Source organism: Macrotis lagotis, chromosome 1 (genome assembly GCF_037893015.1).
Source record: "Macrotis lagotis isolate mMagLag1 chromosome 1, bilby.v1.9.chrom.fasta, whole genome shotgun sequence".
In the NCBI taxonomy this organism is placed as follows: Eukaryota; Metazoa; Chordata; class Mammalia; order Peramelemorphia; family Peramelidae; genus Macrotis; species Macrotis lagotis.
This window is the reverse complement of record NC_133658.1, coordinates 691,778,370-691,802,965: the sequence shown is the minus strand read 5'-3', so window position 1 is coordinate 691,802,965 and position 24,596 is coordinate 691,778,370. Positions and strand designations below refer to the sequence as shown.

At 35.3% G+C, this 24,596-nt stretch overlaps 1 protein-coding gene and 1 pseudogene across 3 annotated transcripts in view; one reads left to right on the top strand and one right to left on the bottom strand.

The window, feature by feature from the left end:
• The window catches only part of METTL8 (methyltransferase 8, tRNA N3-cytidine), a 120,121-nt gene that overhangs the window by 71,633 nt on the left and 23,892 nt on the right, over positions 1–24,596 (bottom strand). The window contains exons 2-3 of one of the 3 annotated variants that reach the window (XM_074215725.1): positions 17,151–17,213; positions 8,039–8,191 (exon numbers count right to left, since the gene is read on the bottom strand). In XM_074215725.1, coding sequence (XP_074071826.1) covers positions 8,039–8,178 — 140 coding nt within the window. In that variant the 5' untranslated portion in view covers positions 8,179–8,191; positions 17,151–17,213. Of the gene's footprint in view, positions 1–8,038; positions 8,192–17,150; positions 18,686–24,596 lie in introns of those variants that run through there. The other 2 variants (XM_074215726.1, XM_074215724.1) reach the window with 2 other exon arrangements.
• Positions 22,161–22,815, top strand: LOC141507755 (large ribosomal subunit protein uL16-like; annotated as a pseudogene).

The window sequence follows — 24,596 nt, the reverse complement described above, 5'->3', positions numbered from 1 at the left end:
CTTGACAGCAAATAATCTGAATGTAAAACTATATTAAACATATTTATATAGTAATCACATTGTGATAGAAAAGACAGAACAAAAGAGAAACATCCACGGGAGGGAAAAACAAAAAAAACAAATTTTAAAAATTGAAAACAAAAAAGTGTGTTGTATTCGACTACCCTATCCCACAATCTTTCCTCTCTACGATCATATCCTCCCCTCCCCCCTCCCCTTTCTCCCATCCCTTTCCTCTCATTTTTCTTCTTGGGTAAAATAGATTTCTATACCACATTAAGTGTGTATGTTATTTCCTCTCCAAGTCATTTCTGATGAGAATGAAGGCTCACTCATTCCCCCCCTCTTCCCACCCCCACTTCAATGCAAAAGCATTTTCTTGACTCTTTTATGTGAATTTTCTTAGCCCCTTCTACCTCTCCTTTCCCTTTCTCCCAGTACTTTCCCTTATCAACCATTGATGCCATCTTTATACTATATTATACCATTATATTCAGCTCCCTCCTGTGCCTTGTCTGTATATGCTCCTTCTAACTGCTCCTATAAATTAGAAGATTCATATGAGTTATCAGTGTTTTCTTTGCATGCAGGAATGCAAGTAGTTCAAAAATCATTAAATCCCTCATAATTAGTCCTTCCTGTCCACCTTCTCTATACTTCATCTGAGTCATGAACTTGAAGATCAAACTTTCTGTTCAGCTCTGGTCATTTCAACAGGAAAGTCTGAACCCCTGTTTTATTGAATGTTCATCTTTTCCCTTGAAAGGGTATATTTAGTTTTGCTGGGTAATTGATTCTCAGCTGCAATTCAAGCTCCTTTGCCTTCTGGAATATCATATTGCAAGTCCTATGAGCCCTTAATGTAGACGCTGCCAAATCCTGCCTATTCCTGAATATAGTGCCACTGTAGTGAAATTGTTTCTTTCCAGCAGCTTGTAGTATTATCTTTTTGACTTGGGAGTTTTGGAATCTGGCTATAATATTCCTGGGAGTTTTGGACAGGGATCTCTTTCAGGAGGTGATCAATGGATTTCCTCAATTTCTATTTTATCCTCTGCTTCTAGGATATCAGATAGGGCAATTTTTCTAGATTTTTCTTGAAAAATGAAGTCTAGGCTCTTTTCCTGGTCATGACTTTCAGGTAATCAAATAATTTTTAATTATCTCTCCTGGATCTGTTTTCCAAGTCAGTTGTTTTTCCAATGAGATATTTCACATTTTGTCTCAGTTTTTCATTCTTTCATCTTGTTTTACTGTTTATTGATTTCTCACAAAGCCATCAGTTTCCTTTAGTTCCATTTTGCATTTGAAGGAGTTATTTTCTTCAGAGAGCTTTCTTATCTCCTTTTCCAATTGGCCAACTCTGCTTTTTAAGGCATCCTTGTCTTCATTTGCCTTTTGGACTGCTTTTTCCATTTGACCTAAACTAGTTTTTAAAATGTTATTTTCTTCAATTTTTTTTTGTATTTTCTTCATTAAGCTGCTCACTTGGTTTTCAAAGATTCACATGCATCATTCTCATTTCTATTCCCAATTTTTCCTCTACCTCCTTTACTGGCTTTTCAAAGTCTTTTTTGAGCTCTTCCATAGCCTGAGACCATTTCCTGTTTCTCTTGGGAGGCTTTGAACACAGAAGCTTTGATGTTGTCATCTTCTGAGTGTATATTTTGATCCTCCATGGGACCAAAGTAATTTTCCATGGTCAGGTTCTTCTTTTACTGTTGTTTACTGATTTATCACACTTCCAAAGCATTTAGGGGGTTTTGGGACACCCCCTGGAACCCCAATTCCTTTAAGGTCTTATATGAGAGGCTCTGACTGCTCTCCTGGCCTGTGCTGTAGTCTGTGCATGACCACAAGCACTGCCCTCTGCCCTCTGCCCTGGAGGATCCCTGCTTCTCTATGGTACTAAGGGGGCCCAGACTGGACCCTGGATCTGAGTATAGGCAAAGCAGCAGTCTTACCCCAGGAATAGTAGAGAGACCCCTGCAGTCTCCTCCTATCCCCTTACTGTCTGTGGGTTGAATGCTCTGGAAACAGTTTTGGGGTAGTTCTGTAGGTTCCAATGGGGCTGCCCCAGGGCTGGCACTGACCCCTGGTTCCATGCTCCCTCTGGTGCTACAAAGTTCTCCCACTGATCCCCAAGCTGTCCCCAGCTCTTCCTGGGCCAAGAGGTCTGGAAACTTCTCCCACTGCCACAGACTCAGGCACCCATGGACCGTCCTGGAAGGCTGGAGCTGACATCCAGTTGCCCTGAGGCTTTTTTCCAATACTGTTCCTGGTGGAATAGATCTTTCCTACAGGTCTACCAAGTTGTCTTGGACTGGGAAATTGTTTCACTTAGTCTTTTGGAGGACTTTGCTCCTCTAAAATATAGTTGAGTCATAATTCTATGACTTTTGGAGCTTTTGGGGCAAGAGTTTCTGGTAATTCCTGCCCTCATGCCACTATCTTGGCTCCATCCCAAAAGTCACTTACTATTAAAATAGAATGACCCTCTAATTTTGGGGGGGTCATTATTCCAATTTTAGGCTATTTTTTGAACTAGAGTGTAAACTCTGAGGGCAAGGATCGTGTCTTATTCTTCTCTTGTGCCCTTTACTGTATTTCAGTTTAGAGTTAAGCACACTTGATGAATTATACGCTGAATTCCAATCTCCATAAAACTTACAAGGAAAAGAAGCTGATCAAAGACATATGTAAAAATTAGTTATAAGAAAACAGAAACTGAGATCATCCTGGGTGCCCCCAGATACTCCAGGGTCTTGAAGAATGAGTATGCTCATTCTCATCACTTCTACTACTATCAAATGCAATTTACTGTTGTTTTAATTTGCATTTCTCTCTATTATTATTATTATTATTAATTTGGAACATTCTTTCAAGTAGTTTTTCATAGCTTACATTTCTTCTCTTGAAAACAATGAGCTTATATTAGAAATGGTTCTGGGTCTTATAGACTGAATAAAAACCCTAAATATCTTGGTTATCTGACCTTTATCAAGGTAACTGATATGAAATGTGAAGACTTTTCCCTCCCCAATAGCTCTTCTTATTCTAGCCTTAGCAGTTTTCTTATGTAAAAATGTAATTTTTTGCAATTAAAGTCACCTATTTTATATTTTATGATCAATCTATCCCAACATTAATCTCCTCTAATTTTTTATAATATCATTTACATTAAATAAGAATTTACATTGTTTATTCTTTTGAAGCTTATCGCTGGCATATAGTATTTTCAGAGAAAACTAATTTCTATCAAACAGTTTTCCAGTTTTCATAGCAGCTATTATCAACAGAGAGTTTTTGCCCTGGTAGTTTGTGTTCCTGGCTTTATGGAACAAGAGGCTACTGCATTTGGCTGCTTCTGAACCTTGTTTACCTGTCTGTTCCAATGATCAATTTCTCTATTTTTTTAAATCAGTACTGAATAGTTTCATGATTGCTGCTTTGTAATATATGGGGTCTGGAAATAACTAGATTCTTCATCATTCCTACATCATAAAAAAAAATTGTTTCCCCTGAGATTCTTGATCTTTTTTTCCCCTAATGTGTTTTGTGATTATTTCTCTAGTTCTACAAAGAAACTTCTTGGCAATTTGATTGGTAGGGTACTAAATCTTTTCATATTAATTTTCTAAAACACTGCTTTCACAAAATCATTCTGTAGCCCATAAAAGTCCATGGATTTCCATTGCCTACCATAAATACAAGCAGCTTGCTAAATTGACATTCAAGGGCTTTCATAATCAGGGTCTACCCAAAGTCCTTCATAATCTACTATTCAAACTTCACCTGTACAACTCCAAGAGATGAACGCTCTGCTCCAGCCAAGTTGGTCTATTTACTCCCTGTTCCTTAAGGACAAAACTTGAATGTTTATAATCTTAATTTCATCTTTCAAGGCCCATTTCCTCTGTGGAGTCTTACCCTGCTCCTTCCACCTACACTGACGTCTCTCCCCTCAGCCTCCACAATCCCTGAATGTGCTCTTATGTAATACCTTATTCTTTAATTACTTTTAACATGTATATGTCTCAGTTTTTCAATGTCTTACAGGCAGTTACCATGTCTTATTTATCTATCTGTCCTTATATATAACTGTACCTTACATGTTCCAGATTAAATATTTAATTGATCTAATTTATATAATACTATATAATCTTTGCATATAACCTTTTTAGTCGGCTTAAATTTTCTTTTTCTTCTCACACCTAGTATATTAGTTCAATCACCACTCTAGACCAGGGGAAAAAATTGACATTTGATCTTTATTTAGATTCTGAAATGGCCTCCTAACACAAGTGGTGGATTAATATTTAAAACTGGCACACATACAAAGGAAAACTATACTGTAGCAGTCAAGCAGGTCTCCACTGGCCTTCCTCTGCATTGCTGTCACATAATGTACTTTCTGAATACAAGTGCAGTTGGGGATTGTTGAATCATCGTTAGAAGTAACTGTGTAAGTTGCCTTAAGTGGAACAAAACTTTGGGTTGTGCCTCCAAAGTGTTCTAAACTGATTGCATTTTTCTGTAGTGTTCAATAAGAATAATAAGTGATCATTTAATAGTATTAGCTATAGATTTAAATGCTTATTTTATAATATGGGGGTGACTACCAGGCTCTCAGAAGGTTAAAAAAGTCTTTCTTAGGATCATGAAAAATAAATAAAGAATAATTTCTTTCTTTTTTTCCTTCCTTCTCTCTGTCTTTCTGTGTGTGTGTGTGTGTGTGTGTGTGTGTGTGTGTGTGTGTGTCTCTGTCTCTCTCTCTCTCTCTTCCCCTTTATGTTTTGTTTTTGTTTTGCAAGGCAATGGGGTTAAGTGACTTGCCCAAGGTCACACAGCTAGGTAATTATTAAGTGTCTGAGGTCTTTTCAGGGCAGGTACTCTATCTACTGCACCACCTAGCTGCCCTCTCTCCTTCTTTAGATAAAGGTCATATATATCAAGCCACTCTGTAATATGAGCAATTCTTCACTGAATATAATGTTGGATTTGTTTGATTTGTTGCTAGTTTCACTGACATTCCCCCCTCCCCCCTTTTATTTTTGTTCTCCATTTTAAGGAATGGTTCACTTAGGAGAAAGGTGGGATAAAATAGGAAAAGAAGGTAAAGTAATGATAAGAGTTATCAATATAAACTTTTTAAATTAAAAAACATCCAAGAAAACAAAAAATGAGATAAATCAGAGCAATAACCTTGCTTAATTTAATTTATATTTTAAAAACTGTACAAAAACATTCACAGTTTCATATGAAATCCTCTTTTTTATATTAAAATATGCATTCATTGATGATTAAGCTTATAATAAAATGAACTTTCTGAAAAAAATTTTTAAAGTAAGTCACTATTATTAAATGAACTGAGGAAAAATATAAGCTGAATTGTGCTTTACTAGAAGTATGAAGGAAATGGTTTAAGAAGAGAGAAGGGAAGACTAAAACAATAAAAAAAAGAAATAGCATCCTTATGTCTAAAAAATAAAGGAAAGAAAAAATACAGACTTTGCAGATAAAATCCTGAATTGGGAGTCAGGTATATACATATATATATATATATATATATATATATATATATATATATATATATATATATATATATATATATATATATAGTTTGCCTGAGCATAACCACAGAAATTGAGCACAAAATATTATTAACAACAAGAATAAGAATAGCTGATACATAGATAGCATGTAAGTTCTTTAAACTGATTTTCTCACTTGATTCTCAGCCCAATTCCGGGTAGTAGATGCTAATATTTATCCTCATTTTCCAGCTGAGGAAACTGAGGCAAACAGAGGTAATATGATATTTTATTTTATCTTAGGCAATCAGGAGTTATTGAAGATTTGTGAAAAGGAAAATGACATGATAACAATATTTTAGGAAAATAAATTGGTCCATAGCAGCAAATGTCTAGGGCTGGATTTGAATCAGGTCTTCCTGTCAATAGGTAAGGCCTTCTATTCACTAACCATGTAAAACTGCTTTTATACCTTAAATAACTAGATGTTTTAAGTAGAGGCAACTTTAACAGTAACAGGCAAAACCATTTATTTATATTCAACACTGATTTCCAACCTGACTTCTTTCCTGAGAGCCACTCTTGGATGTCTTACTGGACTACACTTACCGTGTTCTTGAGTTCTTCAAAACTCAAAAAACTTTAAATCAAATGTCCTCCAAAACCTGGTTCCCTTCCCTGAATTCATTATAACAACTGATAGAAAGATGGGATAAAATTTATATTATAACAACTGATTATAACCGATATTCATAGAGGGATAGGGACTAGTCCTATAATTTCACCAGCATGGGTAACCTAGAGGAAGATCCTCCCTCTACTAATACTCATATTTCTATCACATTTTAAAATTTACAAAGACCTCAGCATATATTATTTCTCTCAAACAAATCTGAGAACTAGGTAGTAGATGTCTGATTATGCCTATTTTACAGAGATTAAACTGAGGATCTCAGCAATCTGGAATACCAGGACCAGATTTATTTTCTTAAAATACTGTTTTTATCATGTCATTATCCTTTTCATAGATCTTCAATAACTCCTGATTTCCTAGGATAAAATTCAAACATCTTAGCCTGGTATACAAGGTCAACCAGTTGACCTGAATCACTTGCCTCTATTTCCCCATACAGATCTTCTAGTCACAATGACTCAAACATAGTTCTCCCAATACAGCTTAAGCCTTCTCATTTTCATGCTTTGGTTCACCCTATTTCTTCTTCTTGAAATACCCTTTTTCCTTATCCCTACCTATCCAAGTCTTATCTATCTTTCAAGGTCTAAATCAAATCTTAGCTTCTCTACAAGTGGTAGAACCACAGGTGGAAGTTCTCTTTCTCCTCTGGGGAAACAGAAAGGTACAGTACAAATAGTACTACCTTTGGATTAAGAGTACATTTGTTCAAATCCCATTCTAATACTTACTAGGAGACATTAAACAATTCACTTAGCCTACTAGGGTCTCAGTTTCCTCACCTGAAGAATGAGGCAGGATTGAACTAGAGGTCCCTCCCAGAGATAGAAGTCATTCTTTGAATTCACTGCATTTATTGTTACTTTTGGCACTTAGTATTTTTTTTTTGTATTGCTAGACATTTATTTTAGATGTATGTGATTGATTCTGAATTAGACCATAAGTTTCCTAAGGGCAAAAAACAGCATCACATATTTATATTTTTTGCATCATTTAAGTTTCACCTTCACAATCTTGCCTATAATGGAGGCCAGGGTTCATGGACACCAACTTTGCCATTACATTCTTTTTTTTAAATTAATTAATTAATTTTATTTTATTCATTTATTTATTTATTTTTTGCAGGGTAATGGGGTTAAGTGGCTTGCCCAAGGCCACACAGCTAGGTAATTATTAAGTGTCTGAGACTGGACTTGAACTCAGGTACTCCTGACTCCAGGGCAGATGTTGTATCCACTGCGCCACCTAACCACCCCAAATCCAATTGATTTTTTTTTAGTTTTTGTAAGGCAATGGAGTTAAGTGGCTTGCCCAAGGCCACACAGCTAGGTAATTATTAAGTGTCTGAGGCCGGATTTGAACTCAGGTACTCCTGACTCCAGGGCCAGTGCTCTATCCACTGCACCACCTAGCTGCCCCTGCCAATACATTCTTAAAAATAATATAAATACATAATAATTCCTAAAAAAATAACACAAAGTAAATCATAACACATAATAAAATTCATACAGTGCTTACTATATGCAAAAGCACTATATCAGACACTTTACAATTATTCATTCATTTGATTGTCACAACAATCTGGGAGGTAGGTGCTGTTATTAACCCCATTTACCAGATGAGGAAATCAGGCAGAGATGAAGTCATCTGCCCAAGATCATACATCTACTGAAGACTTTTGGCCTTTGTCTTCAAATAATATTATAGTGTCAGTCATTTCCCTGGCACTGGTTATCACCATATGAAAACAAGAAGACAACAATTAATTTCTAACACCAGATGAAAAAATCAAACTTAAATAATCACTCACCACATGTTGTGTTCATAAACTTTGGCTGGATCTGTTAAAATCCGAGATCCTAGAGGCACAGTTGGCCGATCATTACTTTGAAACCTTAGAGGTATCCTTTTCTTGAGATGGGAAGCCAAAAGTTTCTGAATTGCATTCATTTTAATTGGATACCTGGGAAGTTACAAATGATTCATTACTTGATATTTGTTAAATGCTGCATAGAGGAGGCAATAACAACAGGTTCTGCATTAAAGTGTTTTACTGATATAATTAAAGAGGAGAAATATACAAGGTAGATACCAAAAAGGCTCTTCATGGGATTCTCTCCTTCATAGCCCTTCAAGATGGAATATAGAGAAGGAAGATAGGGAGGGCATGACACTAGTTCATTTATTTTACTAACATAAAGACCAAGACCAAGCTATATGAGTCCAACATTTAGATTTCACTTATTATTTCATCTTTTATTAAAATATATATGCATATATATGTATAAACTTTGTTATAAAAATTCCAGGTAAATATATTTCTGAGAAATATTTTCCCTGCAACAGGGCAGAAAAATTAAATACAGTTATAGTAAATTAGAAAGCCAATCTATTTGATTTCATTCCTCAGGCTGAGTTGAATGGTGAAGACAATATAGTCCAATATAACAAATGTTGTATATTAAAACAGAATAGTATGTGGTTTTAGTTTTATCTGTCTTTTGGGTATTTTTTTTTTACTGTACAGACCAGTTATTATCAAACATAGATTGTTCTACAACTACAACCTATGCTCCTAATCTTGACCAAATATCTCACAAATATTGGGCAAATGGAAATCTAGGGGGAGGAAGGATAGAACAGTACCCACTCCTGGAAAAATAATTCCAAGTAGAGTGAGTCCGTAGCGCCATCTTAATTTCATATTGGCAAGCATCTCTCTAAAATTAAAATATACAGTTCTGAAAGGCTGCTCTGAATAGCTCACTGGTTTTAGCAGAAATTCACCTCTGCTGTGCATTTCACACTGATCACTCATTCACTGCAGAATCCCTGCCTAACTGCTATAAGCTGTCACCGAGAAATGGAGATGCTAAAAGGTATGTATATAAAATATACACAGATTATTCTAGAGTCTGATTAGGTACATATTCTAGAGCTTGATTAGTTTGTACATTTCTCTACCTTATTAAAAGTCAATATGCTTAAAGGATAAAAAAAACCAGATTGAATAGGAAAATCACAAAAATTTAATAGTGTTTCTAAACATAATTCTAAAGTCTCTCCTCTTTTTAAAAATAATACATTGTGGTTACTAAATAAAAATTGTTATTGCTCCATTCAGATGGGACTAACAATGATAAATAAAGCATTGAGTTGCCAATGAAGATGATTCTGCTTTTATTTTATTTTTCTTATTCTACTTAATGCAATCTCTTCTTAGGAAGGAGGGGAAATGGAAAGCTCCACCTACAACTACCTTTATCCTGATATGTCTTTGTTCTTTTTCTCCTTCCACAGCTCACATATGGTGGACAAACCCTACCTGCACAAAATGTATTCTAAAACCTCCCACATACTGAATAGGATAAACAGAATACACCTAGAAAGACTGCTATGATAATGGCCACCTAGGATGGTCAAATTACAGGGAAATTTCAATCCTTAAATCATCCATATGCCCTCAGGTATACACATACTCATATATATATATATATATATATATATATATATATATATATATATGGGAGGGGACAGAGAGGGAAAGGGGAGGGAGAGAAACAAACAGAAACACAATAAATGCATATATTTTCTCTCTTATTATTTGATCTTTCCCACTATATTTGACGTATATCCCTTACAACAGCAAATTGGGAGGAAAAAAGTAGCCAAAACCAGTCTAGGCATTATGTACTGTAAGAAAATGTTCAAAGGAGTCATTTCCTTGCTGGACTTTCCTCTCCTTTGCCCCATTCCCTTCAATATAGGAATGGAAAAAGTCTTAACAAATCCCCAGCTTGAAAGAAATGTTTTTCTCTACTAATCCAAGAAAATATTTGTAGTTCTAGCATTTGTGGTCTGTATTATTAATTTGGCACCCATCACAAGCTTCTCCCTATTGTTAAATCATTTTTTTATGGTATAGTTTATGTCCCTTCTACAACTAGATAGCAAGCTGATTGAAAGCAACAATGGCTAGTCCACAGCACTTCTGTCAGTAGAAAGCAATTAAAAAATACTAACAATTCAAAAATATAAACTGATATTTTGGTATGAATTTCCCCATAAAGGAGTTTCCACACAGACTATAGATACCTATTTTTTAGATTGACTCTCTGACTACGCCCCTCCATTGAAGTGAGCAGTGAGTGGAGCACTGAAATAGATTTAAAATATATTACCAAAAACATTAAAACTGGAAGGGGTCTTAGAAATCACCCAGACTAACCTCCTTCACTTTACAGTTTAAGGAAAGTAAAATTCAGAGAAGTTAAATGATTTGTCCAAGGTCACATGGCTAATAAGTGGCAGAGCCTAGACTCATCCCATCTTTTGACTTGTGAATATCCATTTTATATGGCCTAGCTCCAGTCTTGAGCCTCATTTTCCAAAGAAGGAAAATAAATTCCTATCTGATCTGGGGAAAGTGATAGGGAAGAAGAGACAGAAGAATCAGTCAGTAAAGATTCATTAAGTGCCTACCATTTGGTATCATGCAGCTTATTGGAGATACAAAGAAAGGCAAAAGGAAGTCCCTTCCCTCAAGGAGCTTAGAGGGAGACATAATGCAAACAACTATCTACTAATAAATATACAGCATAAATTAAAGATAATTGCAGAGCAAAGACACTGATATTAAGGGGGGGGGATGAGAAAGGTTTTCAGTAGAAAGAGGGATTTTAGCTGGGAACTGAAGAAAGCTAAGAGATAGAAATGAAGAGAATTCTAGGTATGAAAAACCACTAGGGAAAATGTTTGGAGTCAGAAGATGAAGTATCTTGTAAAAGGAATAGCCAGGAGACCAGTATCCCTGGATGGCAGAGGATGTGGAAAGGTGTAACATGAAAGAAGACTAAAAATGAGAGGGGGGGCAGATTATAAAAGGCTTTGAAAAACAGGATTTCATATCTAATCCTGGAAGTGATGGGAATCATTGGAGTTTACTAGTAGGAAAAAGGCCTACACTTTAGGAAGATCACTTTGGCAGCTAAGTGAAGGATGAACTGGAGGTGGGGGGGAAGACTTCTGGCAGGCAGAAAAACTAGCAGGCTACTGATAGGTAAACTGTATCTTTGGCATTCTCCTAACTTGTTCTATTCATACAACTGGGTCAATATCCATTCTTTAATTTGTAAATATTTTATCAAAATTTGGAATTAATTATATTAGAAGAATATACTTTTTAATGATATAATAAAACTTTAATCTTGTTTGCAGATTTTTCTCTCCCAATTCTTTGGCAAACAAAGCTCCTAGTTTCATGTTTTTCAGGAAACATATTCCTCTGTACAAACTGAGGTTAGGCTGTAATGTTCATTTGAAAGACAGAAAGCCTCAACTTAGGGGTTGACTAAGAAAGAAAGCAAGCCAAAAGTATAGGCAGCTACCTTTTAATTGCCAGGGTTGATTTTCAGCTTACATAAAGTCAGAAAAGAGTGAGAAGAGATATCTAGGGACTTGGAAATCTAGGCACACTACTACAGATACTCGGCATGTCTGATATAGTGTTTTAAGCTGTTTGTGTTTCTGTTTCTCTGCTTGTAAGGTTGAAATGGCTTGTCTCAAATTGAGCTACTATATCTGTTTGTTGCAAAACATCTATGTTGATATATAGCAGTCAAAATTCTGCCACATTTGCTTCAAGGTACATTCTGTATATTCTGGAAGCCTTTCTCCTCTTTACCTGTAAGTGAGAAGTTTCATTTAAACATTCTACAGTGGCTCTCTCCTTAAAAGTCAAGGTCAAAGTAAAATAAAAAGTACATCACTTCCACACCACTTCCCTCAACAACATCTTGTTACTGGTAACCCAGGACTGGTGAAAAATATGCCTCAAACAAATCACCAAGGAAACCAAATCTGCTATAATCTCATTTGTTATGATTATTAGCAATACAATAGCAGCCATCATCGATAAAACTCATTAAGATTCTACTGCACAGGGTGGCTAAAGTGGTGCAGTGGATAGAGCACTGGCCCTGGAGTCAGGAGTACCTGGGTTCAAATCCGGTCTCAGACACTTAATAATTACCTAGCTGTGTGGCCTTGGGCAAGCCACTTAACTCCATTTGCCTTGCAAAAACCTTAAAAAAAAAAAGATTCTACTGCAATACATCAAGTGTATTGCAAAATTCATGTGCAGAGGAATTAACAAGCTTGCCCTCTGGTTGCTTTACCTCTTTGAGAACACTGAAGAGTGAGGACAATTTTATAAAAGACTGGATTGGAAATGGGCTAGAGAGAGAGAACAATAAGGGGAGGAGATGGCAGAGAAAAGATGAAGACTCTCCTAAACTTTCCCCAAAATTGTGAAGCATCAGAACCCACCGAAGAAAAAAGACATTATCTGTCAAGAAATTATCAAAGAAAGTTAGTCCTGATATTCTAGAATCAGAGAGAAAAACAGAACTTGAAAGAATCCACTGACCACTTTCTGAAAGAGATCCCAAAAGGAAACTGCCATAACATGGAACTAAATTTCAGAGTTCCTTAGTCAAGAAAAAAATATTGCTAGCAGTCAAAAAGAAACAATTCAAATATCATGGAACCATAGTGAGGAGAAACAAGAGTTAGTAGTTTCTACATTAAAGGATCAGAAGGATTGGAATATAATATTCTGGAGAACAAAAGATATAGAATTAAAAACCAAGAATCACCTACCCAGCAAAACTGAGTTAATCCTCCTGGGAGGAAAAAAAATGGATATTCAGTGAAATAGAGGAAAATCTAATTTTCAAATACAATTCTCAAAAGAAGCATAAAAAAAATAAAGAGGAAAGAGAAATTATGAGGGATTAGATATGGTTAAATTGTTTACATTCCTTTTTTTTTTAAGTTTTTTTTTTTTTTTGCAAGGCAATGGGGTTAAAGTGGCTTGCCCAAGGCCACATAGCTAGGTAATTATTAAGTGTCTGAGGCAGATTTAAACTCAGGTACTCCTGACTCCAGGGCTGGTTCACTATCCACTGTGCCACCCAATTGTTTTCATTCCTACATGGGGAAAATGAAACTTCTAACTTCTAAAAACTTTCTCATTATTAGAAAGATTATACATACAAAGAGGAAATGGGTATGAATTGAATAGGATGCAATGATTGTCTAAAAAAATAAAATTAAGGAATGAGAAAGAAGAATGCACAGGGAAAAGGAGAAAGGGAGAGAAAGAATAAGAAAAGGAGGGGAAAGAACTGATAGAAGGGAGACTAATTAGGGGGAGGTAAAAGTCAGAAGCAAAACACTTTGAGAATGGACATAATAAAAGAAGAGAGAGAGTAGGATAAACAAGGAAAATAAGCTAGAAGGAAATACATATAGTAATCATAAGTGTGAAAAAAATTACATCATTTCTCAAATATATAGAGAACTGAGTCAAACTGATACAATTGAGTGCCATTCCTCAACTGATTAATGGTCAAAGGATATAAATAGGAAGTTTTCAAATGAAGTAATAAGTTATTAGTCATCTGAAAAAAATGTTTGAAATCACTATTATTTACAGAAATACAAATGTACGGAGTTGCCACTCCACATCTATCAGATAGGCTAATATGATGTAAAAGGAAAATAACAAACAAATGTTGGAGGGGATGCAGGAGAATTAAGATGCTAAGGCACTGTTGATGAAGTTGTATACTTATTCAATCAATCTGAAGAACAACTTGGAACTACTGCTTGTAAGGTTGTATATATTTATGTATGTATACATGTTGTATGTATGCATGCCCAAAGGGTTATAAAATTATGAATCCCCTTTAACCAAGCAATAATATTACTACTAGGTCTCTATCCCAAAAGAGATATAAAGTATGTATATGAGCTGTTTTAGGTATGACAAAGAATTGGAAATTGAGGGGATGTCCATTAATTGGGGGGGTGGCTGAACAAGTTGTTCTATATGATTATGATGGAATACTATTGTGCTATAAGAAATGATGAGCAAGATGCTTTCAGAAAACTTGAAAAGACTTACATGAATTGATGCAAATTGAAATGAGTAGAATCAGGGAAAAAAAACTATACACAGTTAACAGCAATAATGTATGATCATCAACTGTGAATAAATTAGCCTTTCTCAGCAATACAATGACCTAAAACAATTCTGAAGGACTTATGATGAAAAATAGTATTCATCTTCAGAGAAAAAACTTATGACCTCTGAATGAAGATCAAAGCACTTTTTATTTACTTTCTTAATTTTTAACTGTGTTTTTATTTTTGTTCTATGTTTTCCTTCACAGCATGACTTCAGGGAAATATGTTTTGAATGAGTGTACATTATCTAATTTATATCAAATTGCTAACCTTCTCAATGGGAATGGGGGAGAGGGAAGAGAAGAAGGGAAAGAATTTGAAACCCGAAAGTTGGAAAAAAACGTTAAGATTGTTTTTACATCTAACCAGAGAAAAAGAAAATATTAAATTGAGATAGTATGTAGATGCAGCTAGGTGGCTCAGTAGATACAACACTAGCCCTAGAGTCAGGAGAACCTAAATTCAAATCCAGCCTCAGACAATTACAAGCTGTGTGACCCTGGGCAAGTCACTTAATCTCATTTCCCTCCCCCAAAATGATGTATGGCTTATAGAGAAGTGTAATGATCTGCCATTTTCAATTTACCTGTTTCTCTAATACATGATGATCATCACCACTGATTTTTCCATAGGAATGGAGAACTATAAGAAGAGGGCAGGAGTGTTGGAATAATATACCTATCCTCAGGTTAGCTTTGATATTCTTGCTTCTCCAGCAAAACTTAGTGAATCACCCTGTGGTTTTACCCAGAGTAAAACTATCTCATGTTTCACAATCGCTGTATTCCCCCAAAGGGTAAAATTTTAATATTTTCTGAAATTATTTAAAATACTTTAGGGAATCTTGATCTTTAAAGGACGACCACTTGATAGCATCCTGCAATGTGAAGTGTCCTTCTGAAAAAGTGAAACATCATTTCCAAGCTTAATCCTTCACATAAACTATATTTTCCTATAACCTTGTTTAAAGAAAAAATCCACAAGAAACTTGAGTAATGCAACAGCTACTAGCACACTAGGCTCAATTTAAGAGGACCCAGGAGGCCTTCCCTGCCTTCTTCCTAACTCTATTATTCCCCTTTCAGCTATTCAACCACAATGAAAAAGGCATCTGTCCCAAGGGTTATAAGCCTGCAAGAAGTCAAAAAGAGCCTTCCCTCTGGTGAACCACATGAACCACAGACACTCTGTTTCCCTGAAGATTGTTTCCAGGAACTGAATCGTAAGATATGAGCAAAGACCAGGTCTCTCTCTCTTCATCTGGTTCATGTAGAACTAAGTCTCAACATTCTAATTCATTCACAGGCTTTCTACTTTAACATGGCTGCAGTAGGAGACAGAAAAGAGAGGATCTTTCAATTTCTTTGGGTTTTTTTTCCTCTTTAACCTTAATACTGAGCTCCTAAATATGTGAAGTGGACAACAGAGAGAAGCTTACTTTACACAAATAGGATTGATGGTTTTATGAGTCAGAAATAATCAACATGACAATGTTCTAGCTGGCTCTTTCTGAGTTAGCATAGTCTGGGCACTTACTCTTACCAAGCACTATTTGCTTGGTTGGTTTTTAAATAAGTTTTATTGCTGTGTTTTGTCTTTATATCATTGTCATTTCTGAACATATTCCCACCCCCTGTCCCAACCGGCACTGAAACTTTCCCATGTAACAAAGAAAAAAGTTAATCAAAGACAGCTATTTTTGTTGTTGTTTAGTCATTTCAGTTAATGTATGACTCTTTGTGACTTCATTTGGAGCACTCTTGGCAAAGATACTGGAATGATTTGCCATTTCCTTCTCCAGTTCATTTTACAGATGAGGAAGCTGAGGTAAAGAGGGTTAAGTAGCTTACCCAGTGTCATACCAGTGATATGTGTGAGGTTAGATTTGAACCCAGGTCTTCTTGACTCCAGTTCTAGTGCACTATCCACAGCAACACTTAACTACCCCTTATGTACAACATTCAGCTCCTGCAGTCCCCCACTTATGAAATGAGGAAGATGGTCTTTCTCATAATCTGTTCTCCAGAACCAAGACTGGTCAAAGTTTATATTCCTTAACTGAAGATATTTTTCTGCTGTTTCTGCTTATTTAACTCTAAAAAATGTTTCTCCTAAGTGTCCCAAAGGATTCCCTTGCTGAAATTCTAAGGAAAAGTACCTGCTATTTAGTCATAAAAAAGAATTCTATTCCTCCATATAAGTATGAAGTTCTACAATGTTTCCTGGTTCCTTGGCATCCCTTAAAGTAGATTAGGAAGGGGGCAGCTAGGTGGCATAACGGATAAAGCACTGGCCTTGGAGTCAGGAGTATCTGAGTTCAAATTTGGCCTCAGACACTTAATAATTACCTAGCTCTGTGGCCTTGGGCAAGCCACTTAACACCATTTACCTTGCAAAAAAACCTTAAAAAAAAGTAGATTAGGAAGTCAGTCTTTTACCTCTGAAAGAAAAGATATTTGTATCAAGCTGCACCAAGTATTCTGAGCTCCCAGGGGATCCCAACATTAATGAGGGCAAACTAAAGTGTCCTTCTTGGTAGTTTTCAAGATGCTGAAAGCTGACAGGTAGGAACACTTAAGTACCCACCACACACTGAAGCAGAAAACTGAAGCTTCAATTAACCCTGGCAACTTCAGAATATTCTAATGGTGGCCATCTGTAAAGCAAACAGCTCGGGCAATTCACATCTTGTTTGAATCTTTCTTTGGATGATTATAATTTCAGGGTAGGAATTAGCTTATTAGCCAGAAGAGCACAACAGCAATAATTACAATAAGCATTTGCAAAGCACTTTGATCAGGCCACATCACATCCTACATCTGCAAAATTAAAATCTCATGCTTAGGGTCTGCTCTTGCAGACCACGGCTGTTTTAGCAGGCTAAACCATACCTTGGTTCAGAGCAGAGTAGCCACTAGGAGGTGGTACTTCTTTCCATAAGGACCTGAACTCATCTGCAATGGTAGGGATAAACACAATTCAGCTATAATCAGAACCATTATCACTTCTACTAAAAGTAACAGCAGAAAGCTAGTCATTTTCACAAGGTTAATGGATAGAAATGAGGAGATATGACCAGCACAATGAAAGGAAGCCTTTTATCAATTCAATTGTGTTTTATATTTGTCATAATAACACCTTTCAATGGAATCCACTGATTGTGATAAAAGTAGGCTAAAGATGAGCAACAGATTCAAATCCCATCTTTGACACTTCCCAGCTGTACAATGATAAGCAAGTTGATCAACCTCCCGGAACCTCAGGTTCCCTACTTCTAAAATGGGAATAATAAGAGCTTCATTATTTCATGGGATTTGGGGGAGGATCATATAAGATAATGGCTGTATTTAAAGTACTTTGAAAACCTTAATGGGACAGCTATACAAATATTGACTATTATCATTCCATTTTTCCAAGTAGCTTTATGAAAAAATCCTACAAAACTCATTACATTTAGTGTAGTTTGTAAGTCTTGATTCATTCTAGCCTTTAGTATTTCTGATGCTATTCTTAAGGATTTTTAACCACTTTTTTATTCACTCTTGGTAATATGAATGACCCTCTGTTTTCAATCATTTTATTTTATTGTTTTTTGTTGTTAAGTTGTTTCAGTTGTATCCCACCCTCTGTGGATTTTCTTGGCACAGATAGTGGAATAATGTGTAATTTCCTTCTCCAGTTTTTTTTTTTTTTACAAATAAGGAACTGAAGTAAACAGGGTTAAGTGACTTGCTCAGGGTCACACAGCTAATAAGTGTCTAAGGTTAAATTTGAACATAGGAAGATGCAGGGCCAGTACTCAATCCACTACATCACCTAGCTTCCCTTATTTTATGGTAATATCCATAAGAAGTAAACCATTTATTAGAGTATCAAATAGTTATAATTAGTCTGCAGTAAATATATTAACAAATAAAACCCATGTCAGCTTCTGATTATTAAAAAATTATAATATTAAATAACACTAAATGTGTGAATTTGTGGGAATGAACTCCAACAATTTGAAGTTTCTCTTTTAATTTTTCAATGTGTGGGTATATACTGCACAGAATAAGAAAAGCATAAAAAAGAACTCTAAATGAACACTGTACATTTTGTAAGTTTATTTTATGGCAACTCAAATCTGGATTTGATCAGGTAGAATTTTTTAACCTTGAAAATAAATATCACCTAATCAGAAATTAGAATCCAATTTTATTTACAATATCATCATTGAAATCTTCATTATATTAGGAGACATTTCATTTTTTTAATGAGTTGCCAAGGCCAAAAAATGTATTCCTACATAGCCATCCTACTGATGATGCATCTCTCTGTACTGAGTTAGTCTAGATCTCGGAAAGCAGATTAAGGTTGTTGCTAAGGCAGAGCTTACACTTTTCCTTGGGGTAGTTTTAGAACCCAGAGTCACTTCCAAAACACAATGATGCTTCAAAGAAGAAATCTTTGGAGAAATGCAGAGAATAAGGGCTTTACTAATACCCATGAAGGATAATAAGAGCAAAGATATATATATATATATATATATATGTATATATATATATATATACATATATATATATATATAGGAGAATATAGATGAGAGTCATAAATGAGAAGGCTGAAATGGGTTACACTCTGTTTTGATGAGATCTCAGCTGCAGTGAAATATTCCAGTTTTATTTTTTTTTATTTTTTTAAGAATCTCTTTGAATTCCAAAGTGCCTAAGGAAGGCTTTGCTACTAGCATGGCAAACTCCTCCAACTTATTCTCTTGCTCAATAGATTTGGAATTACAGTTACTCCCTTCAAAAAAAGTAGCAGTGCAAAAGATAATAAGTAATAGTTATATTCAGTTAAAATTAAATAATATCAAACAATAACAATTAAAAATTCCACATAATTAACTAAAACTAGACATTGTGACAGAGAAGAGGTACCAAGGGGAAAGAAAAGTAAAAGGTAATGCTGGTGATGCTATAAAATGATGGAATTTAATCCATCAGGATTAAAATTTGTTTTTTGGTGATTACCCCCTTGCATGGAAGAAAACACTAGTGAACCAGAAATCAAGCAAGTGATTCTAAACAGCCTAGCATCTAGATAAACCTGAAAAATGACTAGTTAAAATCGGGGAGAGTCATCCTCAAAAGAAACCAGACAAATTTGAAAGAAGTGAAGCTGTGGTTGGTTTGGTTACTGACTGAAGGCTTAAAGACTTTTAAGATCTTCTAAAAGCATTTGTGGAAACTAGAACATAGATGTAGAAGTTTTAGGCTGATCAAATTCGGTTCAATATAAGGAAAACTTCCCAAGTGTTAAGATGATAATGAAAGTAATCAAGAAGATAAAAGATAATGGTGAAGATTAGCCATGAGGAGAAGAAGAAATGGAGGAAGTAGCCAGATAGTAGAAAAACACAAAGGTGGGGAAAAGGGAAGAAGTATGGAAAAACTGAGGAAAATTTGATCTAATATGCAATTTTTTGGTAAATAAAATCATCCAGGAAGTTCTAGTCCTGACTATGCTGATTAATTAAAATGTTTCTATATGAAGTCACATAATCTCCCTTTTTTTGTATAGTAACTGGACTATATATATATATATATATATGGGGTATGGGGTATAGTGCTGGCTCTGGAATCAAGATTTGGATTGAGTCTGCTCTTTAATACATAATGACTGTATGATCCAGGATGAGTCACTTTATCTCTTAGTGTACCCTAAAACTCTAGAACCATCCACTGCAGGGTAAATACTCATCTACATTGGTGAAGAAAGCATTTCCTCCAGAAGTGAAATCACAGGTTTAATTCAAAAATCCCCGGTCTAGCCTCCCACTGGAAAGTTGGCCATATTTCTTAAGAGTACTTGTATTTATAATTCTTATTAGTCATTTGAAACAAAATTTTCTCGGCTACCAATCAGTCAACCAGATCCTGAGATGAAATTTTCCAAGGAGCACTGTGCCCCCTCTGCTGGACAGCTCTTCATTGGATCAGCAATGAGTCCTGGGCTTCATGATTAAACAAACAGAAACATACAGTAACATTTTTATAGTTATTTTTCCTCTATCATCTAGGGAAAAAATTATAAAATTCATTCCTGTTTCCATTGGAAGAAAGAATGGAGGGGAGTGGGACTCAAGCAGAAATCAATTTTTTAAATTTATGTTTCATCCAAGATAGAGATAAAAAAAGTAAATTAGTCAATAAACCTTTATTTAGCACCTAGTGTATGTCAGCCACTATTCTAAACACTAGAGATACAAAAAAGGGCAAATGACATTTTCTGCTCTCAAAGAGATCACATATTGAGAATTTCGTTTCAGAGATGTAAGGGACCTTGGAGGTCATATAATTCAACCTTTTATAGGGAGAATACTGAAGGCAGAATGGGTAATTAATTTGCTTGTGTGAGGTTAACACAGAATAGGGGCAGACCTGGGACTTGAACCTAAGTTCTTCAAAATCAGAATTCTTTTCCCTAGTATCATGCTGAATATTAAAAAAAAAATAGTAACAACAAGTATCTAAATCATACAGTCACATGGCTAATGAAATAGTGGAAACATTTTTGGACATCTTGTATAGGGTTTCATTATTCTGGATGACCTTGAGGTTTTGAAAATATGAGCCAAGATAATTAGACTAGTAAAGGACTATTACCAATTTATGCAGTTACATAGTTTATGTGAATAAGTCAAAGTTTGAGAACTAGAAATGTTCATTCCTGTACTAGCCTAATTCTATTTTAATGATAACCATAAATTTTAGGTGCTGAATCATAAATCTAAGGCACTAAATGTATTACATAAATGTCTGCTTATCTTGATTCTTTCTCTTTATCTGGTCTTAGACGAAGGAAATGATTGCTTATAAAGTAGAACAAGAAATTCTTTTTAAATATTTATGTCTTGGCTTTATATTGTAAAAATTGTTTTTTCTGCCCCCCCCATTTTTAGAAAAAGTAATGTTTCCCCCTCCACACAACTTTTCTTCTTCCCCTACGTCAGTGAATAGTAGGCATGCTACCTCCTTCTGTTGGATTCATGACTATCACTGTACTGATTAAGGTTCTTAAGTCTTTCAAAATTGCTTTTCTCTATAATAATATCATTGAATATAAATTATTCTCTGGCTTCTGCTCTGCATCAGTTCATAGAGGTCTTCCTAGTTTCCTCTAAAAATGTCAAGTTCATTTTTTAATAGCACTAATAAGACTGTGCCATTATATTTTTGTGATATAATTTGTTTAGCCATTCCAATAGGAGGATATATCTTGGTTTTCAATTTTTGGTTACTGCTAAAAGAGCTGCCATAAATATTTTTGCACATATTAAACCTTTTCCTTTTTCTTTAACTTCTTTGTGGTACAGGTCTGGTGGTTGTATAAATGGGTCAAAGGGAATATTTTCAGTTTTCTGGACACAGTTCCAAACTGTGTTAGTATTTTAGTATTCACTTTTTCACCACTAAGTCTGATTATTAGTAGTTAGAGAACTACTTTCAGTGAAACTGAACTATGTTTTAGAGAAAAATAAGTTTGGTGCTAAAAATAAATGATAATGAATGCCATTTAGAAAGTGCTATAAGAATCAAAGGCACTTAACACACACATCTGAGATTCCCCAAATTCCTTTCAGGTAGGTACTATAGAAATTATTATCCTATTTGGACAAATGAGAAAAATTTGGACAAACAAAAAAGTTAAATGTCTTGTCTATGGAAACAAACAGTAGGATGATTTGAATTTAAGTCTTTCTGACTCCCAAATCCAGTACCCTTAGTCTTTGAAAAGAAAAATCTTTCTGGTGGAGGGGCTGTTTATAAAAATTCTCCCAATGGGCTGAGGCTTACATTTGAGTACTTAAGAGTGTGAAATGTTTTTAAGTTTAACATCTTGCTTTGTCTGCCTTAGCTATGGGGCATTGCCCTGCTCGTTGCTACAGATACTGTAAGAACAAACCATATCCAAAATCCAAAATGCTTCTTCTGAGGTGTCCCTGATGCAAGATACAGATTTTTGATTTAGGTCAAAAAAAAGGCTAAAGTAGATTGAGTTCCCCACTCTGTGGTCATATGGTATCTATGAATATGAACAACTTCCCTCTGAAGCCTTGGAGGCTGCACAGATTTGTGCCAACAAATATATGGTGAAGAGTTGTGGCAAAGATCACTTCAACATTCGTGTTTGACTGCACCCTTTCCATGTTATTTGAATCAACAAAATGTTATCTTGTGCTGGTACTGATAGACTCCAAACAGGCATGCAGGGTGTCTTTGGGCAGCCCCAGGGTACTGTTGCTTGCACACATATAGGACAGGTGATCATGTCTATTCACACCAAAGTCCAGAACAAGGAGCATGTGACTGAAGCTTTGCACAGGGCCAAGTTTAAATTTCCTGGTCGCCAGAAGATTCACATCTCAAAGAAGTAGGGCTTCACAAAGTTTAATACAGATGAATTTGAGCACATGGTAGCAGAAAACCATCTCATTCCTGATGGCTGTGGGGTCAAGTATATATACCTAGCCATGGTCCACTGGACAAATGGCATGTATTCCACTTGTCATAAAGGGGAAGCATCCTATGAATTGTTTAAGTCGTTGTCCTCGCTTACCCCCTGGTCTTAGCTACAAATAAATTTGAGTTGCTACTTCAAAAAAAAAAAAAAACAGTTTTACATCTCATGTCTAGCTCTAGAGATTTGTTTTTCCTTGAAAGATTAGTTTAAAGAGTGCAATTCAATTAAACATTCTAGCTGAGAAGATTTTAAGCCACCAAAAAGCAAACTCTACCTGGCTTTGAAGACTCAATCTTCATAAAACTTATGCTTTAGATCTGATAAAATAATCTTTTTTTTGCCAAATGAATACATGAGACAAATATGGGTCTTTGAAGTAGGCATGATAAAATTCTTGCCCTATTTCATTTGCAATTTTTAAAATGTTCTTGTGTCAGAAAACAAACATTACAGACAAATACTTTATCTATTTCGCAAAACTCCATACTAAGTCTATATTGTGGAAGAAAAGAAGGCAGGTGTTAGGAATGACCTCCATAATAACCCAAAACAACAATATCTTTTCAATCTTCTTTCCCTAGGATGACACACTGTTACATATAGGGATGAGAAGAAAGAAATCTAGTAAGTCAGTGAAGAGACAGAAGCCTTTGCAAGTAAATCTTTCAGAGGCTTTACTTATGAATGAATTTATCTTGTGAGAAATTATGATAAATCTTGTGATAAAACCAAGATGGACAACTTTAAAACACTAAGTTTGTCTATTTACAACATCATGATAGCATATTTGATTCTCAATTACATTGGGAGGCAACATCAGTTTGTTGTTCCATGGTCAAAAATCCACTGCCTAGTCACCAAGTAACTAGGCTTAATCAAGTGTACCTTGTGCTTGATTATGTTGGTTGTGGAAAACCAATACAACTTTTAATGGGTCAAGTTACAGAGCTTTCCTGGTATAGCAGAATCTGACACAGTTTATATTCCCCTGACAAAACCCATAAGAACAGGAGTCACTACCCCAACACATCAGAGTAGGTCTTTGTGGAGTGAAATCAAGGGATAATAGATGGATGCCCCTAGGGCCACACTGGTATTCATGAAATGTACTAAGATCAAGAGGAATATGTCCTCTTCTGTGATAGACTGATGGGAGATCTGAAAATGAGGCATAGATGATAAGAATGCAATTGATAGGTTATACCAAAAAAAGTACATCCATATCTGTGACCAATAAACCCTCGACTTTAATAAGAACTTTGGAAATATGTATCCATATATATTTCTCAAAGTATTTAATTGAGTCAAATCTCTTTAACTTCTTTGAACTAACACAAAATTGTATGTTTAAATCTTATGTTAACCTAAGTGTTTTGTTTATTTTTGGAACAGACGTAAAAGGATATGTGAGATATGATCTGAACAGAAGATTTTATTCTTCCCATTCCCTTTTCTACTAAGGGCCCAGCAGCTATGAAGGTAAGCCATTCTATTTAAAAAGAGAAGAAAAAAACACAGATGAAAGAATGAATGAATGTGTGGCTTATGCCTAAAACTAAGGTAAAGAGAATTTCTAGATTCCAGGTCTTGTAGTGAAAATTTGTTCATGGCAAATGCTCACAAGCTAAAAAGATGACCTTCCTTGTTTCTACTTGCAACTATTTCTCCTTCTCTCCTTCTTCTCTTGCCTTTTATCAATGATAAGTGGGTTATTCCTACAGATATGGAGAGTAATAGGTATTCTTCTGGGCTAAAGTAATATTTTTCTTAGAGCTAATAGAAGCTAGACTGATATGTAGATTGAAGAGAAGTTCTTAATTGAACTGCATTTC